The following is a 17,593-nucleotide window of genomic DNA, read 5'->3' as shown; positions in this document are numbered from 1 at the left end:
TCATTATGTTAAAGGGAAGGTCTGTTCTGGTGTGTTTGTCATTATGTTAAAGGGAAGGTCTGTTCTAGTGTGTTTGTCATTATGTTAAAGGGAAGGTCTGTTCTGGTGTGTTTGTCATTATGTTAAAGGGAAGGACTGTTCTAGTGTGTTTGTCATTATGTTAAAGGGAAGGTCTGTTCTAGTGTGTTTGTCATTATGTTAAAGGGAAGGTCTGTTCTAGTGTGTTTGTCATTATGTTAAAGGGAAGGTCTGTTCTGGTGTGTTTGTCATTATGTTAAAGGGAAGGTCTGTTCTGGTGTGTTTGTCATTATGTTAAAGGGAAGGTCTGTTCTGGTGTGTTTGTCATTATGTGAAAGGAAGGTCTGTTCTAGTGTGTTTGTCATTATGTTAAAGGGAAGGTCTGTTCTGGTGTGTTTGTCATTATGTTAAAGGGAAGGTCTGTTCTGGTGTGTTTGTCATTATGTTAAAGGGAAGGTCTGTTCTGGTGTGTTTGTCATTATGTTAAAGGGAAGGTCTGTTCTGGTGTGTTTGTCATTATGTTAAAGGGAAGGTCTGTTCTGGTGTGTTTGTCATTATGTTAAAGGGAAGGTCTGTTCTGGTGTGTTTGTCATTATGTTAAAGGGAAGGTGTATTTAACCTTTATTCATAAAGGTTTTTCTAAATAAGATATCTTTAAAGGTTCATTTAAAATGGCCTGTTTATCCACAAAGGTTCAGTTAAAATGGCCTGTTTATCCACAAAGGTCCATTTAAAATGGCCTGTTTATCCACAAAGGTTAAGTTAAAATGGCCTGTTTATCCACAAAGGTTAATTTAAAATGGCCTGTTTATCCACAAAGGTTCAGTTAAAATGGCCTGTTTATCCACAAAGGTCCATTTAAAATGGTCTGTTTATCCACAAAGGTTCAGTTAAAATGGCCTGTTTATCCACAAAGGTTCAGTTAAAATGGCCTGTTTATCCACAAAGGTTCAGTTAAAATGGCCTGTTTATCCACAAAGGTTCAGTTAAAATGGCCTGTTTATCCACAAAGGTTCATTTAAAATGGCCTGTTTATCCACAAAGGTCCATTTAAAATGGCCTGTTTATCCACAAAGGTTCAGTTAAAATGGCCTGTTTATCCACAAAGGTTCAGTTAAAATGGCCTGTTTATCCACAAAGGTTAAGTTAAAATGGCCTGTTTATCCACAAAGGTTAAGTTAAAATGGCCTGTTTATCCACAAAGGTTCAGTTAAAATGGCCTGTTTATCCACAAAGGTTCAGTTAAAATGGCCTGTTTATCCACAAAGGTTCAGTTAAAATGGCCTGTTTATCCACAAAGGTTCATTTAAAATGGCCTGTTTATCCACAAAGGTTAAGTTAAAATGGCCTGTTTATCCACAAAGGTTCATTTAAAATGGCCTGTTTATCCACAAAGGTTAAGTTAAAATGGCCTGTTTATCCACAAAGGTTCATTTAAAATGGCCTGTTTATCCACAAAGGTTCAGTTAAAATGGCCTGTTTATCCACAAAGGTTCAGTTAAAATGGCCTGTTTATCCACAAAGGTCCATTTAAAATGGCCTGTTTATCCACAAAGGTTAAGTTAAAATGGCCTGTTTAACCTCAAAGGTTCAGTTAAAATGGCCTGTTTATCCACAAAGGTTCAGTTAAAATGGCCTGTTCATCCACAAAGGTTCATTTAAAATGGCCTGTTCATCCACAAAGGTAAGCCTAGTCTTTTCTGTGACTCTATAAACAGTGAAACTGGCATAGCAACATTAAATAGGCCACAGCCTGATAAGGTAGAAAGATAGCAACACAAGAGAATAAAACTAAATGTTGAGAAGGCTAATTGGCAATCAATGGATTCTGATTGAACCTGAACAGTTGTTCCCATGAATAGAAGAAAGACAGAGGATGTGTCTCAAATTGTTCCCTATTCCTTATATAGTGCACTGTGTCCATAAGGCTCCGGTCAAAAAAAAGTGCACTATTTAGGGAAAAGAGTTCCATTTGGGATGCATGCAGAGCCTTGTGGTTATATGCAATGAGATGTCTGTATGCATCAGACTGAAGGTTGGCAGCCCAGAGTAGTTTATTTTGTCTCTATTTCAGAGGAGGAATGGATAACAGTGACTTAGAGGGTTAGATGCTCAAGGGGAAAGATGACAGGAGGAGAAAGGAGAAAGATGTTGGTGATTTATCCTGAACGACCACAACACTAGTGAACAATATTTTGTGTTTTGTACAAAAATTATTTGTCTGCCCTGCAGTATTCACTGGTAGGCTTCTATTAAAGCTGTTTGTCTGCCCTGCAGTATTAACTGGTAGGTTTATATTAAAGTTGTTTGTCTGTCCTGCAGTATTCACTGGTAGGTTTCTATTAAAGCTGTTTGTTTGTCCTGCAGTATTAACTGGTATGTTTCTATTCAAGCTGTTTGTCTGTCCTGCAGTATTAACTGGTAGGTTTATATTAAAGCTGTTTGTCTGTCCTGCAGTATTCACTGGTAGGTTTATATTAAAGCTGTTTGTCTGTCCTGCAGTAGTCACTGGTATGTTTCTATTAAAGCTGTTTGTCTGTCCTGCAGTATTCACAGGTAGGTTTCTATTAAAGCTGTTTGTCTGTCCTGCAGTATTCACTTGTAGGCTTGTGTCGAATACGATAGGTGTGGAGTGAAATGCTTACTTTACATGCCCTTAACCAACAATCCAGTTTAAATAAAAATAAGTGTTTAAAAAAAATAGATAAGTAAAAAATAACAAATACAAATAACAAATAGTGAGAGCTGCAGTATATTAACAGTAGTGAGGCTATATACAGGGTGTTACGGTATAGAGTCAATGTGGAGGCTATATACAGGGGGTACCGGTACAGAGTCAATGTGGAGGCTATATACAGGGTGTTACGGTACAGAGTCAATGTGGAGGCTATATACAGGGTATTACGGTACAGAGTCAATGTGGAGGCTATATACAGGGTATTACGGTACAGAGTCAATGTGGAGGCTATATACAGGGTATTACGGTACAGAGTCAATGTGGAGGCTATATACAGGGGATACTGGTACAGAGTCAATGTGGAGGCTATATACAGGGTGTTACGGTACAGAGTCAATGTGGAGGCTATATACAGGGGGTACCGGTGTAGAGTCAATGTGGAGGCTATATACAGGGGTACCAGTAGAGAGTCAATGTGGAGGCTATATACAGGGGATACTGGTACAGAGTCAATGTGGAGGCTATATACAGGGTATTACGGTACAGAGTCAATGTGGAGGCTATATACAGGGGATACTGGTACAGAGTCAATGTGGAGGCTATATACAGGGGGTCCCGGTACAGAGTCAATGTGGAGGCCACTTACAGGAGGTACCGGTACAGAGTCAATGTGGAGGTTATATACAGGGTATTACGGTACAGAGTCAATGTGGAGGCTATATACAGGGGATACTGGTACAGAGTCAATGTGGAGGCTATATACAGGGTATTACGGTACAGAGTCAATGTGGAGGCTATATACAGGGGGTTCTGGTACAGAGTCAATGTGGAGGCTATATACAGGGGATACTGGTACAGAGTCAATGTGGAGGCTATATACAGGGTATTACGGTACAGAGTCAATGTGGAGGCTATAAACAGGGTATTACGGTACAGAGTCAATGTGGAGGCTATATACAGGGTGTTACGGTACAGAGTCAATGTGGAGGCTATATACAGGGTGTTACGGTACAGAGTCAATGTGGAGGCTATATAGAGGGGGTACCGGTACAGAGTCAATGTGGAGGCTATATACAGGGGGTTCTGGTACAGAGTCAACGTGGAGGCTATATACAGGGTGTTACGGTACAGAGTCAATGTGTAGGCTATATACAGGGGATACTGGTACAGAGTCAATGTGGAGGCTATATACAGGAGGTACCAGTACAGAGTCAATGTGGAGGCTATATACAGGGTGTTACGGTACAGAGTCATTGTGGAGGCTATATACAGGGGATACTGGTACAGAGTCAATGTGGAGGCTATATACATGGTGTTACGGTACATAGTCAATGTGGAGGCTATATACAGGGTGTTACGGTATAGAGTCAATGTGGAGGCTATATACAGGGGGTACCGGTACAGAGTCAATGTGGAGGCTATATACAGGGGGTTCTGGTACAGAGTCAACGTGGAGGCTATATACAGGGTGTTACGGTACAGAGTCAATGTGGAGGCTATATACAGGGTGTTACAGTATAGAGTCAATGTGGAGGCTATATACAGGGGGTACCGGTACAGAGTCAATGTGGAGGCTATATACAGGGGGTTCTGGTACAGAGTCAATGTGGAGGCTATATACAGGGGGTACCGGTACAGAGTCAATGTGGAGGCTATATACAGGGGGTACCGGTACAGAGTCAATGTGTAGGCTATATACAGGGTGTTACAGTACAGAGTCAATGTGGAGGCTAAATACTGGGGGTACCGGTACAGAGTCAATGTGGAGGCTTTTACGGGGGGTACCGATACATAGTCAATGTGGAGGCTATATACAGAGTATTACGGTACAGAGTCAATGTGGAGGCTATATACAGGGTGTTACGGTACAGAGTCAATGTGGAGGCTATATACAGGGGGTACCGGTACAGAGTTGGAGTCATTAAAACTCGTTTTTCAACCACTCCACACATTTCTTGTTTTGTCAAGTCGGTTAGGATGTCTACCTTGTGCATGAAACAAGTAATTTTTTATCCATTTGTTTACAGACAAATTATTTCAGCCTCCACGTTGGCTCTGTACCCATACCTCCTGTATATACAGTTGAAGTCGGAAGTTCACATACACCTTAGCCAAATACATTTAAACTCAGTTTTTCACAAATTCCTGACATTTAATCCTAGTAAAAATCCCCTGTCTTAGGTCAGTTAGGATCACCACTTTATTTAAAGAATGTGAAATGTCAGAATCGTAGAGAGAATAATTTATTTCAGCTTTTATTTCTTGCATCACATTCCCAGTGGGTCAGAAGTTTACATACACTCAATCAGTATTTGGTTGCATTGCCTTCAAATTGTTTAACTTGGGTCAAACGTTTCAGGTAGCCTTCCACAAGCTTCCCACAATAAGTTGGGTGAATTTTGGCCCGTTCCTCCTGACAGAGCTGGTGTAACTGAGTCAGGTTTTTAGGCCTCCTTGCTCGCACACGCTTTTTCAGTACTGCCCTCAAGTTTTCTATAGGATTGAGGTCAGGGCTTTGTGATGGCCACTCCAATACCTTGACTTTGTTGTCCTTAAGCCATTTTGCCACAACTTTGGAAGTATGCTTGGGGTCATTGTCCATTTGGAAGACCCAAGCTTTAACTTCCTGACTGATGTCTTGAGATGCTGCTTCAATACCTTTTTTTTAAAGGTATGTGTGACCAACAGATCTGTATTCCCAGTCATTTGAAATCCAAAGATAAGGGCCTAATGAATTGATTTCAATTTACTGATTTCCTTATATGAACTGTAACTCAGTAAAATCTTTGAAATTCTTGCTTCTTGCGTTTATAATTTTGTTCAGTGTAGTTCTTTGGAGATTCTGCTCGTCAGTTGTGACAGTGTCTCTGGTGAATTCAAAGGCCTGAGAGAAATGATAAATGTCTACCTCTCCATCATACTACATCTCTCTCTCTCTCTCTCTCTCTCTCTCTCTCTCTCTCTCTCTCTCTCTCTCTCTCTCTCTCTCTCTCTCTATGTCCACTTCTCTCTGTTGATACACTCATTTTCTCCCTGTCAGCTTCAATATGGGACCATACGTGTTCTTCTCCCCTCTCATCTCCTCTCCTCTCCAGCATACCCCACCCTCCCTCACTCCTCCACCTCTCTCCACCTTCCCCTCACTCTCTCTTGGCTGATAGGAAGATGCCTACCCACCATCCCTCCCTCCTCCCCCTCTATCCTCCCTCCCTACTCCCCTCTCCTCCCTCCCTACTCCCCTCTCCTCCCTCCCTACTCCCCCTCTACTCCCCCTCCTCCTCCCTCCGCCTCTTTCCTCCCTCCCTCTCTCTCTCTTGACTGAGATCGAGATTCCTACCCCTCCCTCACAGCAAGTGCTGTGTTTTCTCCCTGGTGATTTCCATGGCCTAGGGGATCTGTGCCATCCCTGCCACAGTCAGACTGGTCTCTGTCAATGCTAGGAGAAGAGAGAGGGAATGGAGGGATGGAGGGATGGAGTGGGTGGTAGATGGTGCAGGGGCTTGCTGGAAGAGAGGGGAAACAGGGGGGGACAGACAGGGATGGAGAGGGGGATGGAGGGAGGGAGGGAGGGATGGAGAGAGGGATGCTGGGAGGGATGGAGAGGGCGATGGATGGCATGAGGGAAAGAAGGGGTAGGGGCTGGCCAACAGTCAGGAACCAGCGCTAGCTGACTAGGAGATGTCCTCATCTCTGTCACCTCCAAAGCATCAGTCAGTTTCTAAATAACCGGTGATGACAAAGCCTCCCAGCTTATAGACCCTGGGCCCCAGAGCCCTGCTCACTGCGTTAGTGTATGCAGACAGAGAACTTTACTTTGAAGCAATGTCTCCTATTTACACAGTTCTCAAGTTGGTGACCTTGTAGCATGCACAACTACTGCTGCATATCGTTTGTGCTCAGATGATCCTGATGTTGTTTCACATTGTAAACGTTAGCTTTGTGACACAGTTTGAAATTGTTAGTAATTATTTTGGTACTAAACTGAGAGAAAAATACCAATATATTTTCAAATGAGAATCAAACAGTATCAGAAATGTTTTAGTTTTTCATTGTATTTATCTAAATGTCTATTGTTTGGGGAACTATCTCGACATACACTATCCAACAGACGTGACAGCAGTAAACTGTAAATGCTATGTACTAATTGTTTTGACAGAAGATTTTACAGCACGTTGACAAATTAGAGACCAAATAACAACCCGTCTGTCATCTGCGTGACCTTCCACATGTTCCCTCGCTTATGGCACACGTTGCACGCAATGATGGCATCCTATCTCCTATATAGTGCCTAAAGTAGTGCCCTATGAAGGGAATAGGGTTTCCTATTTAGTGCCTAAAGTAGTGCCCTATGAAGGGAATAGGGTATCCTGTATAGTGCCACAAGTAGTGCCCTATGAAGGGAATAGGGTTTCCTATTTAGTGCCTAAAGTAGTGCCCTATGAAGGGAATAGGGTATCCTGTATAGTGCCACAAGTAGTGCCCTATGAAGGGAATAGGGTTTCCTATTTAGTGCCTAAAGTAGTGCCCTATGAAGGGAATAGGGTCTCCTATATAGTGCCTAAAGTAGTGCCCTATGAAGGGAATAGGGTTTCCTATTTAGTGCCTAAAGTAGTGCCCTATGAAGGGAATAGGGTTTCCTATATAGTGCCTAAAGTAGTGCCCTATGAAGGGAATAGGGTTTCCTATTTAGTGCCTAAAGTAGTGCCCTATGAAGGGAATAGGGTTTCCTATTTAGTGCCTAAAGTAGTGCCCTATGAAGGGAATAGGGTTTCCTATATAGTGCCTAAAGTAGTGCCCTATGAAGGGAATAGGGTTTCCTATTTAGTGCCTAAAGTAGTGCCCTATGAAGGGAATAGGGTCTCCTATATAGTGCCTAAAGTAGTGCCCTATGAAGGGAATAGGGTTTCCTATATAGTGCCTAAAGTAGTGCCCTATGAAGGGAATAGGGTTTCCTATATAGTGCCTAAAGTAGTGCCCTATGAAGGGAATAGGGTTTCCTATTTAGTGCCTAAAGTAGTGCCCTATGAAGGGAATAGGGTCTCCTATATAGTGCCTAAAGTAGTGCCCTATGAAGGGAATAGGGTTTCCTATATAGTGCCTAAAGTAGTGCCCTATGAAGGGAATAGGGTCTCCTATATAGTGCCTAAAGTAGTGCCCTATGAAGGGAATAGGGTTTCCTATATAGTGCCTAAAGTAGTGCCCTATGAAGGGAATAGGGTTTCCTATATAGTGCCTAAAGTAGTGCCCTATGAAGGGAATAGGGTTTCCTATTTAGTGCCTAAAGTAGTGCCCTATGAAGGGAATAGGGTCTCCTATATAGTGCCTAAAGTAGTGCCCTATGAAGGGAATAGGGTTTCCTATATAGTGCCTAAAGTAGTGCCCTATGAAGGGAATAGGGTATCCTGTATAGTGCCTAAAGTAGTGTCCTATGAAGGGAATAGGGTCTCCTATATAGTGCCTAAAGTAGTGTCCTATGAAGGGAATAGGGTCTCCTATATAGTGCCTAAAGTAGTGCCCTATGAAGGGAATAGGGTTTCCTATTTAGTGCCTAAAGTAGTGCCCTATGAAGGGAATAGGGTTTCCTATATAGTGCCTAAAGTAGTGCCCTATGAAGGGAATAGGGTTTCCTATTTAGTGCCTAAAGTAGTGCCCTATGAAGGGAATAGGGTTTCCTATTTAGTGCCTAAAGTAGTGCCCTATGAAGGGAATATGGTTTCCTATATAGTGCCTAAAGTAGTGCCCTATGAAGGGAATAGGGTTTCCTATTTAGTGCCTAAAGTAGTGCCCTATGAAGGGAATATGGTTTCCTATCTAGTGCATAAAGTAGTGCCCTATGAAGGTATATAGGGTTTCCTATTTAGTGCCTAAAGTAGTGTCCTATGAAGGGAATAGGGTTTCCTATATAGTGCCTAAAGTAGTGTCTATGAAGGGAATAGGGTATCCTATATAGTGCCTAAAGTAGTGCCCTATGAAGGGAATAGGGTCTCCTATATAGTGCCTAAAGTAGTGCCCTATGAAGGGAATAGGGTCTCCTGTATAGTGCCACAAGTAGTGCCCTATGAAGGGAATAGGGTCTCCTGTATAGTGCCACAAGTAGTGCCCTATGAAGGGAATAGGGTATCCTATATAGTGCCTAAAGTAGTGTCCTATGAAGGTATATAGGGTCTCCTATATAGTGCCTAAAGTAGTGTCCTATGAAGGGAATAGGGTCTCCTATATAGTGCCTAAAGTAGTGCCCTATGAAGGTATATAGGGTTTCCTATTTAGTGCCTAAAGTAGTGCCCTATGAAGGGAATAGGGTTTCCTATATAGTGCCTAAAGTAGTGCACTATAAAGGGAATAGGGTCTCCTATATAGTGCCTAAAGTAGTGCCCTATGAAGGGAATAGGGTATCCTATATAGTGCCTAAAGTAGTGCCCTATGAAGGGAATAGGGTCTCCTGTATAGTGCCACAAGTAGTGCCCTATGAAGGGAATAGGGTTTCCTATATAGTGCCTAAAGTAGTGCCCTATGAAGGGAATAGGGTCTCCTATATAGTGCCTAAAGTAGTGCCCTATGAAGGGAATAGGGTCTCCTGTATAGTGCCTAAAGTAGTGCCCTATGAAGGGAATAGGGTATCCTATATAATGCCTAAAGTAGTGCCCTATGAAGGGAATAGGGTCTCCTATATAGTGCCTAAAGTAGTGCCCTATGAAGGGAATAGGGTATCCTATATAGTGCCTAAAGTAGTGCCCTATGAAGGGAATAGGGTCTCCTATATAGTGCCTAAAGTAGTGCCCTATGAAGGGAATAGGGTTTCCTATTTAGTGCCTAAAGTAGTGCCCTATGAAGGGAATAGGGTCTCCTATATAGTGCCTGAAGTAGTGCCCTATGAAGGGAATAGGGTTTCCTATATAGTGCCTAAAGTAGTGCCCTATGAAGGGAATAGGGTTTCCTATATAGTGCCTAAAGTAGTGCCCTATGAAGGGAATAGGGTATCCTATATAGTGCCTAAAGTAGTGCCCTATGAAGGGAATAGGGTCTCCTGTATAGTGCCACAAGTAGTGCCCTATGAAGGGAATAGGGTTTCCTATATAGTGCCTAAAGTAGTGCCCTATGAAGGGAATAGGGTATCCTATATAGTGCCTAAAGTAGTGCCCTATGAAGGGAATAGGGTCTCCTGTATAGTGCCTAAAGTAGTGCCCTATGAAGGGAATAGGGTATCCTATATAATGCCTAAAGTAGTGCCCTATGAAGGGAATAGGGTCTCCTATATAGTGCCTAAAGTAGTGCCCTATGAAGGTAATAGGGTATCCTATATAGTGCCTAAAGTATTTGCCCTATGAAGGGAATAGGGTCTCCTATATAGTGCCTAAAGTAGTGCCCTATGAAGGGAATAGGGTCTCCTGTATAGTGCCACAAGTAGTGCCCTATGAAGGGAATAGGGTTTCCTATTTAGTGCCTAAAGTAGTGCCCTATAAAGGGAATAGGGTCTCCTGTATAGTGCCACAAGTAGTGCCCTATGAAGGGAATAGGGTTTCCTATATAGTGCCTAAAGTAGTGCCCTATGAAGGGAATAGGGTTTCATATTTAGTGCCTAAAGTAGTGCCCTATGAAGGGAATAGGGTTTCCTATATAGTGCCTAAAGTAGTGCCCTATGAAGGGAATAGGGTTTCCTATTTAGTGCCTAAAGTAGTGCCCTATGAAGGGAATAGGGTCTCCTATATAGTGCCTAAAGTAGTGCCCTATGAAGGGAATAGGGTTTCCTATTTAGTGCCTAAAGTAGTGCCCTATAAAGGGAATAGGGTATCCTGTATAGTGCCACAAGTAGTGCCCTATGAAGGGAATAGGGTTTCCTATATAGTGCCTAAAGTAGTGCCCTATGAAGGGAATAGGGTTTCCTATTTAGTGCCTAAAGTAGTGCCCTATGAAGGGAATAGGGTCTCCTATATAGTGCCTAAAGTAGTGCCCTATGAAGGGAATAGGGTCTCCTATATAGTGCCTAAAGTAGTGCCCTATGAAGGGAATAGGGTCTCCTATATAGTGCCTAAAGTAGTGCACTATGAAGGGAATAGGGTCTCCTATATAGTGCCTAAAGTAGTGCCCTATGAAGGGAATAGGGTATCCTGTATAGTGCCTAAAGTAGTGCCCTATGAAGGGAATAGGGTCTCCTATATAGTGCCTAAAGTAGTGTCCTATGAAGGGAATAGGGTCTCCTATATAGTGCCTAAAGTAGTGCCCTATGAAGGGAATAGGGTCTCCTATATAGTGCCTAAAGTAGTGCCCTATGAAGGGAATAGGGTCTCCTATATAGTGCCTAAAGTAGTGCCCTATGAAGGGAATAGGGTCTCCTATATAGTGCCACAAGTAGTGCCCTATAAAAAGGGAATAGGGTCTCCTATATAGTGCCTAAAGTAGTGTCCTATGAAGGGAATAGGGTCTCCTATATAGTGCCTAAAGTAGTGCCCTATGAAGGGAATAGGGTATCCTATATAGTGCCTAAAGTAGTGCCCTATGAAGGGAATAGTGTCTCCTATATAGTGCCACAAGTAGTGCCCTATAAAGGGAATAGGGTCTCCTATATAGTGCCTAAAGTAGTGCCCTATGAAGGGAATAGGGTCTCCTATATAGTGCCTAAAGTAGTGTCCTATGAAGGGAATAGGGTCTCCTATATAGTGCCTAAAGTAGTGCCCTATGAAGGGAATAGGGTCTCCTATATAGTGCCTAAAGTAGTGCCCTATGAAGGGAATAGGGTCTCCTATATAGTGCCTAAAGTAGTGCCCTATGAAGGGAATAGGGTCTCCTATATAGTGCCACAAGTAGTGCCCTATAAAAAGGGAATAGGGTCTCCTATATAGTGCCACAAGTAGTGCCCTATAAAGGGAATAGGGTGCCATTTGAGACACATTTTTCAAATGTCAACTCAATTAAGTCCATGATTTGATCAGTTGGCTTGGAAAACATTTGAGTCATCTGATTTGTCATAAGGATTCCCTGGGGAAACAGCAGCAGTAATTAACTGTACATGTTGAAGATGAGAGAGGGAGGGTTGAATCATTTTGATCATTTAGCCTGGATTTGTTTTATCTCTGGTAGAACACTTTAGTTTATTTATGGACTGGATAATTATGACTGCATATTTCTCAGAGAACATGTACTGTAAAAATATCCATACTGTATAACCATACTGTATTATGCATACTGTATTATCCATACTGTATTAGCATAGTGTATTATCCATATTGTATTATCCATATTGTATTATCCATATTGTATTATCCATATTGTATTATCCATACTGTATTATCCATACTGTATTATCCATATTGTATTATCCATATTGTATTATCCATACTGTATTATCCATACTGTATTATGCACAGTGTATTATCCATATTGTATTATCCATACTGTATTATCCATACTGTAAAAATATCCATACTGTATTATCCATACTGCATTATGCATACTGTATTATCCATACTATATTATCCATATTGTATTATCCATACTGTATTATCCATACTGTAAAAAAATATCCATACTGTATTATCCATACTGCATTATGCATACTGTATTATCCATACTGTGTAATCCATACTGTAATATCCATACTGTATTATCCATATTGTATTATCCATACTGTATTATCCATACTGTAAAAAAATATCCATACTGTATTATCCATACTGCATTATGCATACTGTATTATCCATACTGTGTAATCCATACTGTAATATCCATACTGTATTATCCATATTGTATTATCCATACTGTATTATCCTTATTGTATTTTCCATATTGTATTATCCATACTGTATTATCCATACTGTATTATCCAGACTGTATTATCCATATTGTATTATCCATACTGTATTATCCATACTGTAAAAAAATATCCATACTTTATTATCCATACTGCATTATGCATACTGTATTATCCATACTGTGTAATCCATACTGTAATATCCATACTGTATTATCCATATTGTATTATCCATACTGTATTATCCTTATTGTATTTTCCATATTGTTTTATCCATACTGTATTATCCATACTGTATTATCCAGACTGTATTATCCATATTGTATTATCCATACTGTATTATCCATACTGTATTATCCATATTGTATTATCCATACTGTATTATCCAGACTGTATTATCCATATTGTATTATCCATACTGTATTATCCATATTGTATTATCCATACTGTATTATCCAGACTGTAGTAAGTGATTGTGGACTTCAGGATACAGCAGAGGGAACACCCCCCTATCCACATCGATGGAACAGTAGTGGAGAGGGTAGTAAGTTTTAAGTTCCTCGGCGTACACATCACAGACAAACTGAATTGGTCCACCCACACAGACAGCATCGTGAAGAAGGCGCAGCAGCGCCTCTTCAACCTCAGGAGGCTGAAGAAATTTGGCTTGTCACCAAAAGCACTCACAAACTTCTACAGATGCACAATCGAGAGCATCCTGGCGGGCTGTATCACCGCCTGGTATGGCAACTGCTCCGCCCACAACCGTAAGGCTCTCCAGAGGGTAGTGAGGTCTGCACAACGCATCACCGGGGGCAAACTACCTGCCCTCCAGGACACCTACACCACCTGATGTCACAGGAAGGCCATAAAGATCATCAAGGACAACAACCACCCGAGCCACTGCCTGTTCACCCCGCTATCATCCAGAAGGTGAGGTCAGTACAGGTGCATCAAAGCTGGGACCGAGAGACTGAAAAACAGCTTCTATCTCAAGGCCATCAGACTGTTAAACAGCCACCACTAACATTGAGTGGCTGCTGCCAACACATTGACTCAACTCCAGCCACTTTAATAATGGGAATTGATGGGAAATTATGTAAAATATATCACTAACCACTTTAAACAATGCTACCTAATATAATGTTTACATACCTTACATTATTCATCTCATATGTATACGTATGTACTGTACTCTATATCATCTACTGCATCTTTATGTAATACATGTATCACTAGCCACTTTAACTATGCCACTTTGTTTACATACTCATCTCATATGTATTTACTGCAATCAATACCATCTACTGTATCTTGCCTATGCCGCTCTGTACCATCACTCATTCATATATCTTTATGTACATATTCTTTATCTCCTTACACTTGTGTCTATAAGGTAGTAGTTTTGGAATTATTATCTAGATTACTTGTTGGTTATTACTGCATTGTCGGGAACTAGAAGCACAAGCATTTCGCTACACTCGCATTAACATCTGCTAACCTTGTGTATGTGACAAATACAATTTGATTTGATTTGATTTTGATGCTTAACATGTTATATTTTTCTTGATGTAACTCTTTTTTTAAATGTGTTTTATTTCACCTTTATTTAACCAGGTAGACCAGATCACCTTTATTTAACCAGGTAGACCAGATCACCTTTATTTAACCAGGTAGGCCAGATCACCTTTATTTAACCAGCTAGGCCAGATCACCTTTATTTAACCAGGTAGACCAGATCACCTTTATTTAACCAGGTAGGCCAGTTGAGAACAAGTTCTCATTTACACTGTGACCAGTGAGATATACCTGCTGGAGCGCGTGCTGCGGGTGGGTGCTGCTATCTGACCAGTGAGATATACCTGCTGGAGCACGTGCTGCGGGTGGGTGCTGCTATGTGATCAGTGAGCTGAGATAAGGTGGGGCTTTACCTAGCAAAGACTTATAGATGACCTGGAGCTAGTGGGTTTGGTGACGAGTTTGAAGCAAGGGCCAGCCAACGAGAGTGTACAGGTCGCAGTGGTGGGTAGTATATGGGGCTTTGATGACAAAACAGATGGCACTGTGATAGACTGCATCCAATTTGCTGAGTAGAGTGCTGGAGGCTATGTTGTAAATGACATCGCCGATGTCGAGGATCGGTAGGATGGGCAGTTTTGCGAGGGTATGTTTGGCTGCATGAGTGAAGGATGCTTTTTTTGCTAAATAGGAAACCGATTCTTGATATAATTTTGGATTGGAGATGCCTATGGCATTGTAAGTCATTGAAGCTTGTCTGGCGGTTAGTTAGCACAGTGTCCAAAGAAGGGCCAGAAATATACAGAATAGTGTCATCTGCATGGTGGATCAGAGAATCACCAGCATTAAGAGCAACATCATTGATGTATACAGAGAAGAGAGTCGGCCCGAGAATTGAACCCTGTGGCACCTCCATAGAGGCTGCCAGAGGTCCAGACAACAGGCCCTCTTATTTGACACACTGAACTCTATCAGAGAAGTAGTTGGTGAACCAGGCGAGGCAGTCATTTGACAAACCAAGGCTGTTGAGTCTGCTGATAAGAATGTGGTGATTGACAGAGTGGAAAGCCTTTGCGAGGTCGATGAATACGGCTGAACAGTATTGTTTCTTATCGATGGCGGGTATGATATCGTTTAGGACCTTGGGCGTGGCTGAGGTGCACCCATGACCAGTTCGGCAGCCAGATTGCATAGCGGAGAAGGTACAGTGGGATTCGAAATGGTCAGTGATCTGTTTATTAACTTTGCTTTCGAAGACCTTAGATAGGCAGGGTAGGATAGATATAGGTCTGTAGCAGTTTGTGTCTAGAGTGTCTCCCCCTTTGAAGAGGGGGATGACCGCAGCAGCTTTCCAATCTTTGGGGATCTTAGACGATACCAAATAAATGTTGAACAGGCTAGTAATAGGGGTTGCAAAAATTTTGGCAGATAATTTTAGGAAGAGAGGGTCCAGATTGTCTAGCCCGGATGATTTGTAGGGGTCCAGATTTTGCAGCTCTTTCAGAACATCAGCTATTTGGGTAAGTTGCTGTGGGTGGTGCCGGGCAGTTGACCTTGGTAGGGGTAGCCAGGTGGAAAGCATGGCCAGCCATAGAAAAATGCTTCTTGAAATTCTCAATTTTCGTGGATTTATTGGTGGTGAAAGTGTTTCCTATCTTCAGTGCAATGGGCAGCTTGGAGGAGGTGTTCTTATTCTCCATGGACTTTACAGTTTCCCAGAACTTTTTTGAGTTTGTGCTACAGGATGCAAATTTCTGCTTGAAAAAGCTAGCCTTAGCTTTCCTAACTGCTTGTGTATATTGTTTCCTAACTTCCATGAAAAGTTGCATATCACGGGGGCTATTTGATGCTAATGCAGAACACCACATGATGTTTTTGTGCTGGTCAAGGGCAGACAGGTCTGCAGTGAACCAAGGGTTATATCTGTTCCTGGTTCTAAATTGTTTTGAGGTAGCTCTTGTTGTAGCTCTTGTTGTAGCTCTTGATAATTGTTAAATGGACCAAAACAATTATTATGATATTTATTTGCAAGGTAAAATATTCAATTTCCATCATGTTGAACGGTTATGCGTCTCTTTTGATTTGATAGTATTATGCCCACTTTGGCCTGTTCCACAGCATCGCCCCCAGTCTTCAGCCTTAACCCTGTCCGTCTGATCGCCACGTTGGGGAAGGACGTGTTGTTGGAGTGTAAACCCCGAGCATCACCCAAGCCTAGAGTAACATGGAGGAGAGGAGACAGACGCATTCATCCCAGCAGAAGGTATGGATGGAATTTGAAAAGAAGCAACAAGGTTTATGGGTAGTTTCCCAGACAACGATATAGCTTAGTCCTGGTCTAAGACATTATTTCCGATGGAGATTATCCATTGAGCTTGCTTTTTAGTACAGAACTAGGCTTAATCTGTTTGTAGGAAACCAACCCCTAAAATTATTTTATTTTCCAACACAAAGCTTAAATGGAAATGTCACTTTTGTTTTATCCCAACCCTCTAAAATGCACACAGAGAGGTTGGAGTTTGGAGCAGAGAGGTTGGAGGTTGGAGCAGAGAGGTTGGAGCAGAGAGGTTGGAGGTTGGAGCAGAGAGGTTGGAGGATGGAGCAGAGAGGTTATGGCAGAGAGGTTGGAGCAGAGAGGTTGTAGGTTGGAGCAGAGAGGTTGGAGTAGAGAGGTTGGGGCAGAGAAGTTGGAGCAGAAAGGTTAGAGGGTGGAGCAGGGAGGTTAGAGGTTGGAGCAGAGAGGTTGGAGGAGAGAGGTTGGAGCAGAAAGGTTGGAGGTTGGAGCAGAGTGGTTGGAGCAGAGAGGTTGGAGAAGAGAGCTTGGAGCAGAGAGGATGGAGGTTGGTGCAGAGAGGTTGGAGGTTGGAGCAGAAAGGTTGGGGCAGAGAGGTTGGAGCAGAGAGATTGGGGCAGACAGCTTGGGGCAGAGAGGTTGGAGCAGAGAGGTTGGGGCGGAGAGGTTGGAGCAGAGAGGTTGGAGCAGAGAGGTTGGAGGTTGGAGCTGAGAGGTTGGAAGTTGGAGCAGAGAGGTTGGAGCAGAGAGGTTGCAGCAGAGAGGTTGCAGAAGAGAGGTTGGAGCAGAGAGGTTGGAGGTTGTAGCAGAGATGTTGGAGGTTGTAGCAGAGAGGTTGGAGTTAAGAGCAGAGAGGTTGGAGGTTGGAGCAGAGAGGTTGAAGGTTAGAGGAGAGAGGTTGGAGCAGAGAGGTTGGAGCAGAGAGGTTGCAGCAGAGAGGTTGGAACAGAGAGGTTGCAGCAGAGAGGTGAGGGGCAGAGAGGTTGTAGCAGAGAGGTTGGAACAGAGATGTTGGAGGTTGGAGCAGAGAGGTGAGGGGCAGAGAGGTTGGAGCAGAGAGGTTGGAGCAGAAAGGTGAGAGGTTGGAGCAGAGAGGTGAGGGGCAGAGAGGTTGCAGCAGAGCGATGAGGGGCAGAGAGGTTGGAGCAGAGAGGTTGGAGCAGAGAGGTTAGAGGTTGGAGCAGAGAGGTAAGAGGTTGGAGCAGAGAGGTTGGAGGTTAAATCAGAGAGGTTGGAGCAGAGAGATTGGAGCAGAGAGGTGAGGGGCAGAGAGGTTGGAGCAGAGAGGTTGGAACAGAAAGGTTAGAGATTGAAGCAGAGAGGTTGGGGCAGAGAGGTTGGA

General features: G+C 42.6%; 1 protein-coding gene across 1 annotated transcript in view; it reads left to right on the top strand.

Moving 5' to 3' along the window:
• The window catches only part of cntn5 (contactin 5), a 559,219-nt gene that overhangs the window by 398,158 nt on the left and 143,468 nt on the right, over nt 1-17,593 (top strand). The window contains exon 12 of the mRNA XM_090219183.1: nt 16,077-16,221. Within this exon, the coding sequence (XP_090075309.1) occupies nt 16,077-16,221 (145 nt within the window). The remainder of the gene's footprint in view (nt 1-16,076; nt 16,222-17,593) is intronic.

This window comes from Oncorhynchus mykiss, chromosome 24 (assembly GCF_057628025.1).
Source record: "Oncorhynchus mykiss isolate SJ-2025 chromosome 24, ASM5762802v1, whole genome shotgun sequence".
Taxonomy (NCBI): domain Eukaryota; kingdom Metazoa; phylum Chordata; class Actinopteri; order Salmoniformes; family Salmonidae; genus Oncorhynchus; species Oncorhynchus mykiss.
The sequence above is the reverse complement of the archived record's forward strand: the minus strand, read 5'-3'. Positions and strand labels throughout refer to the sequence as shown.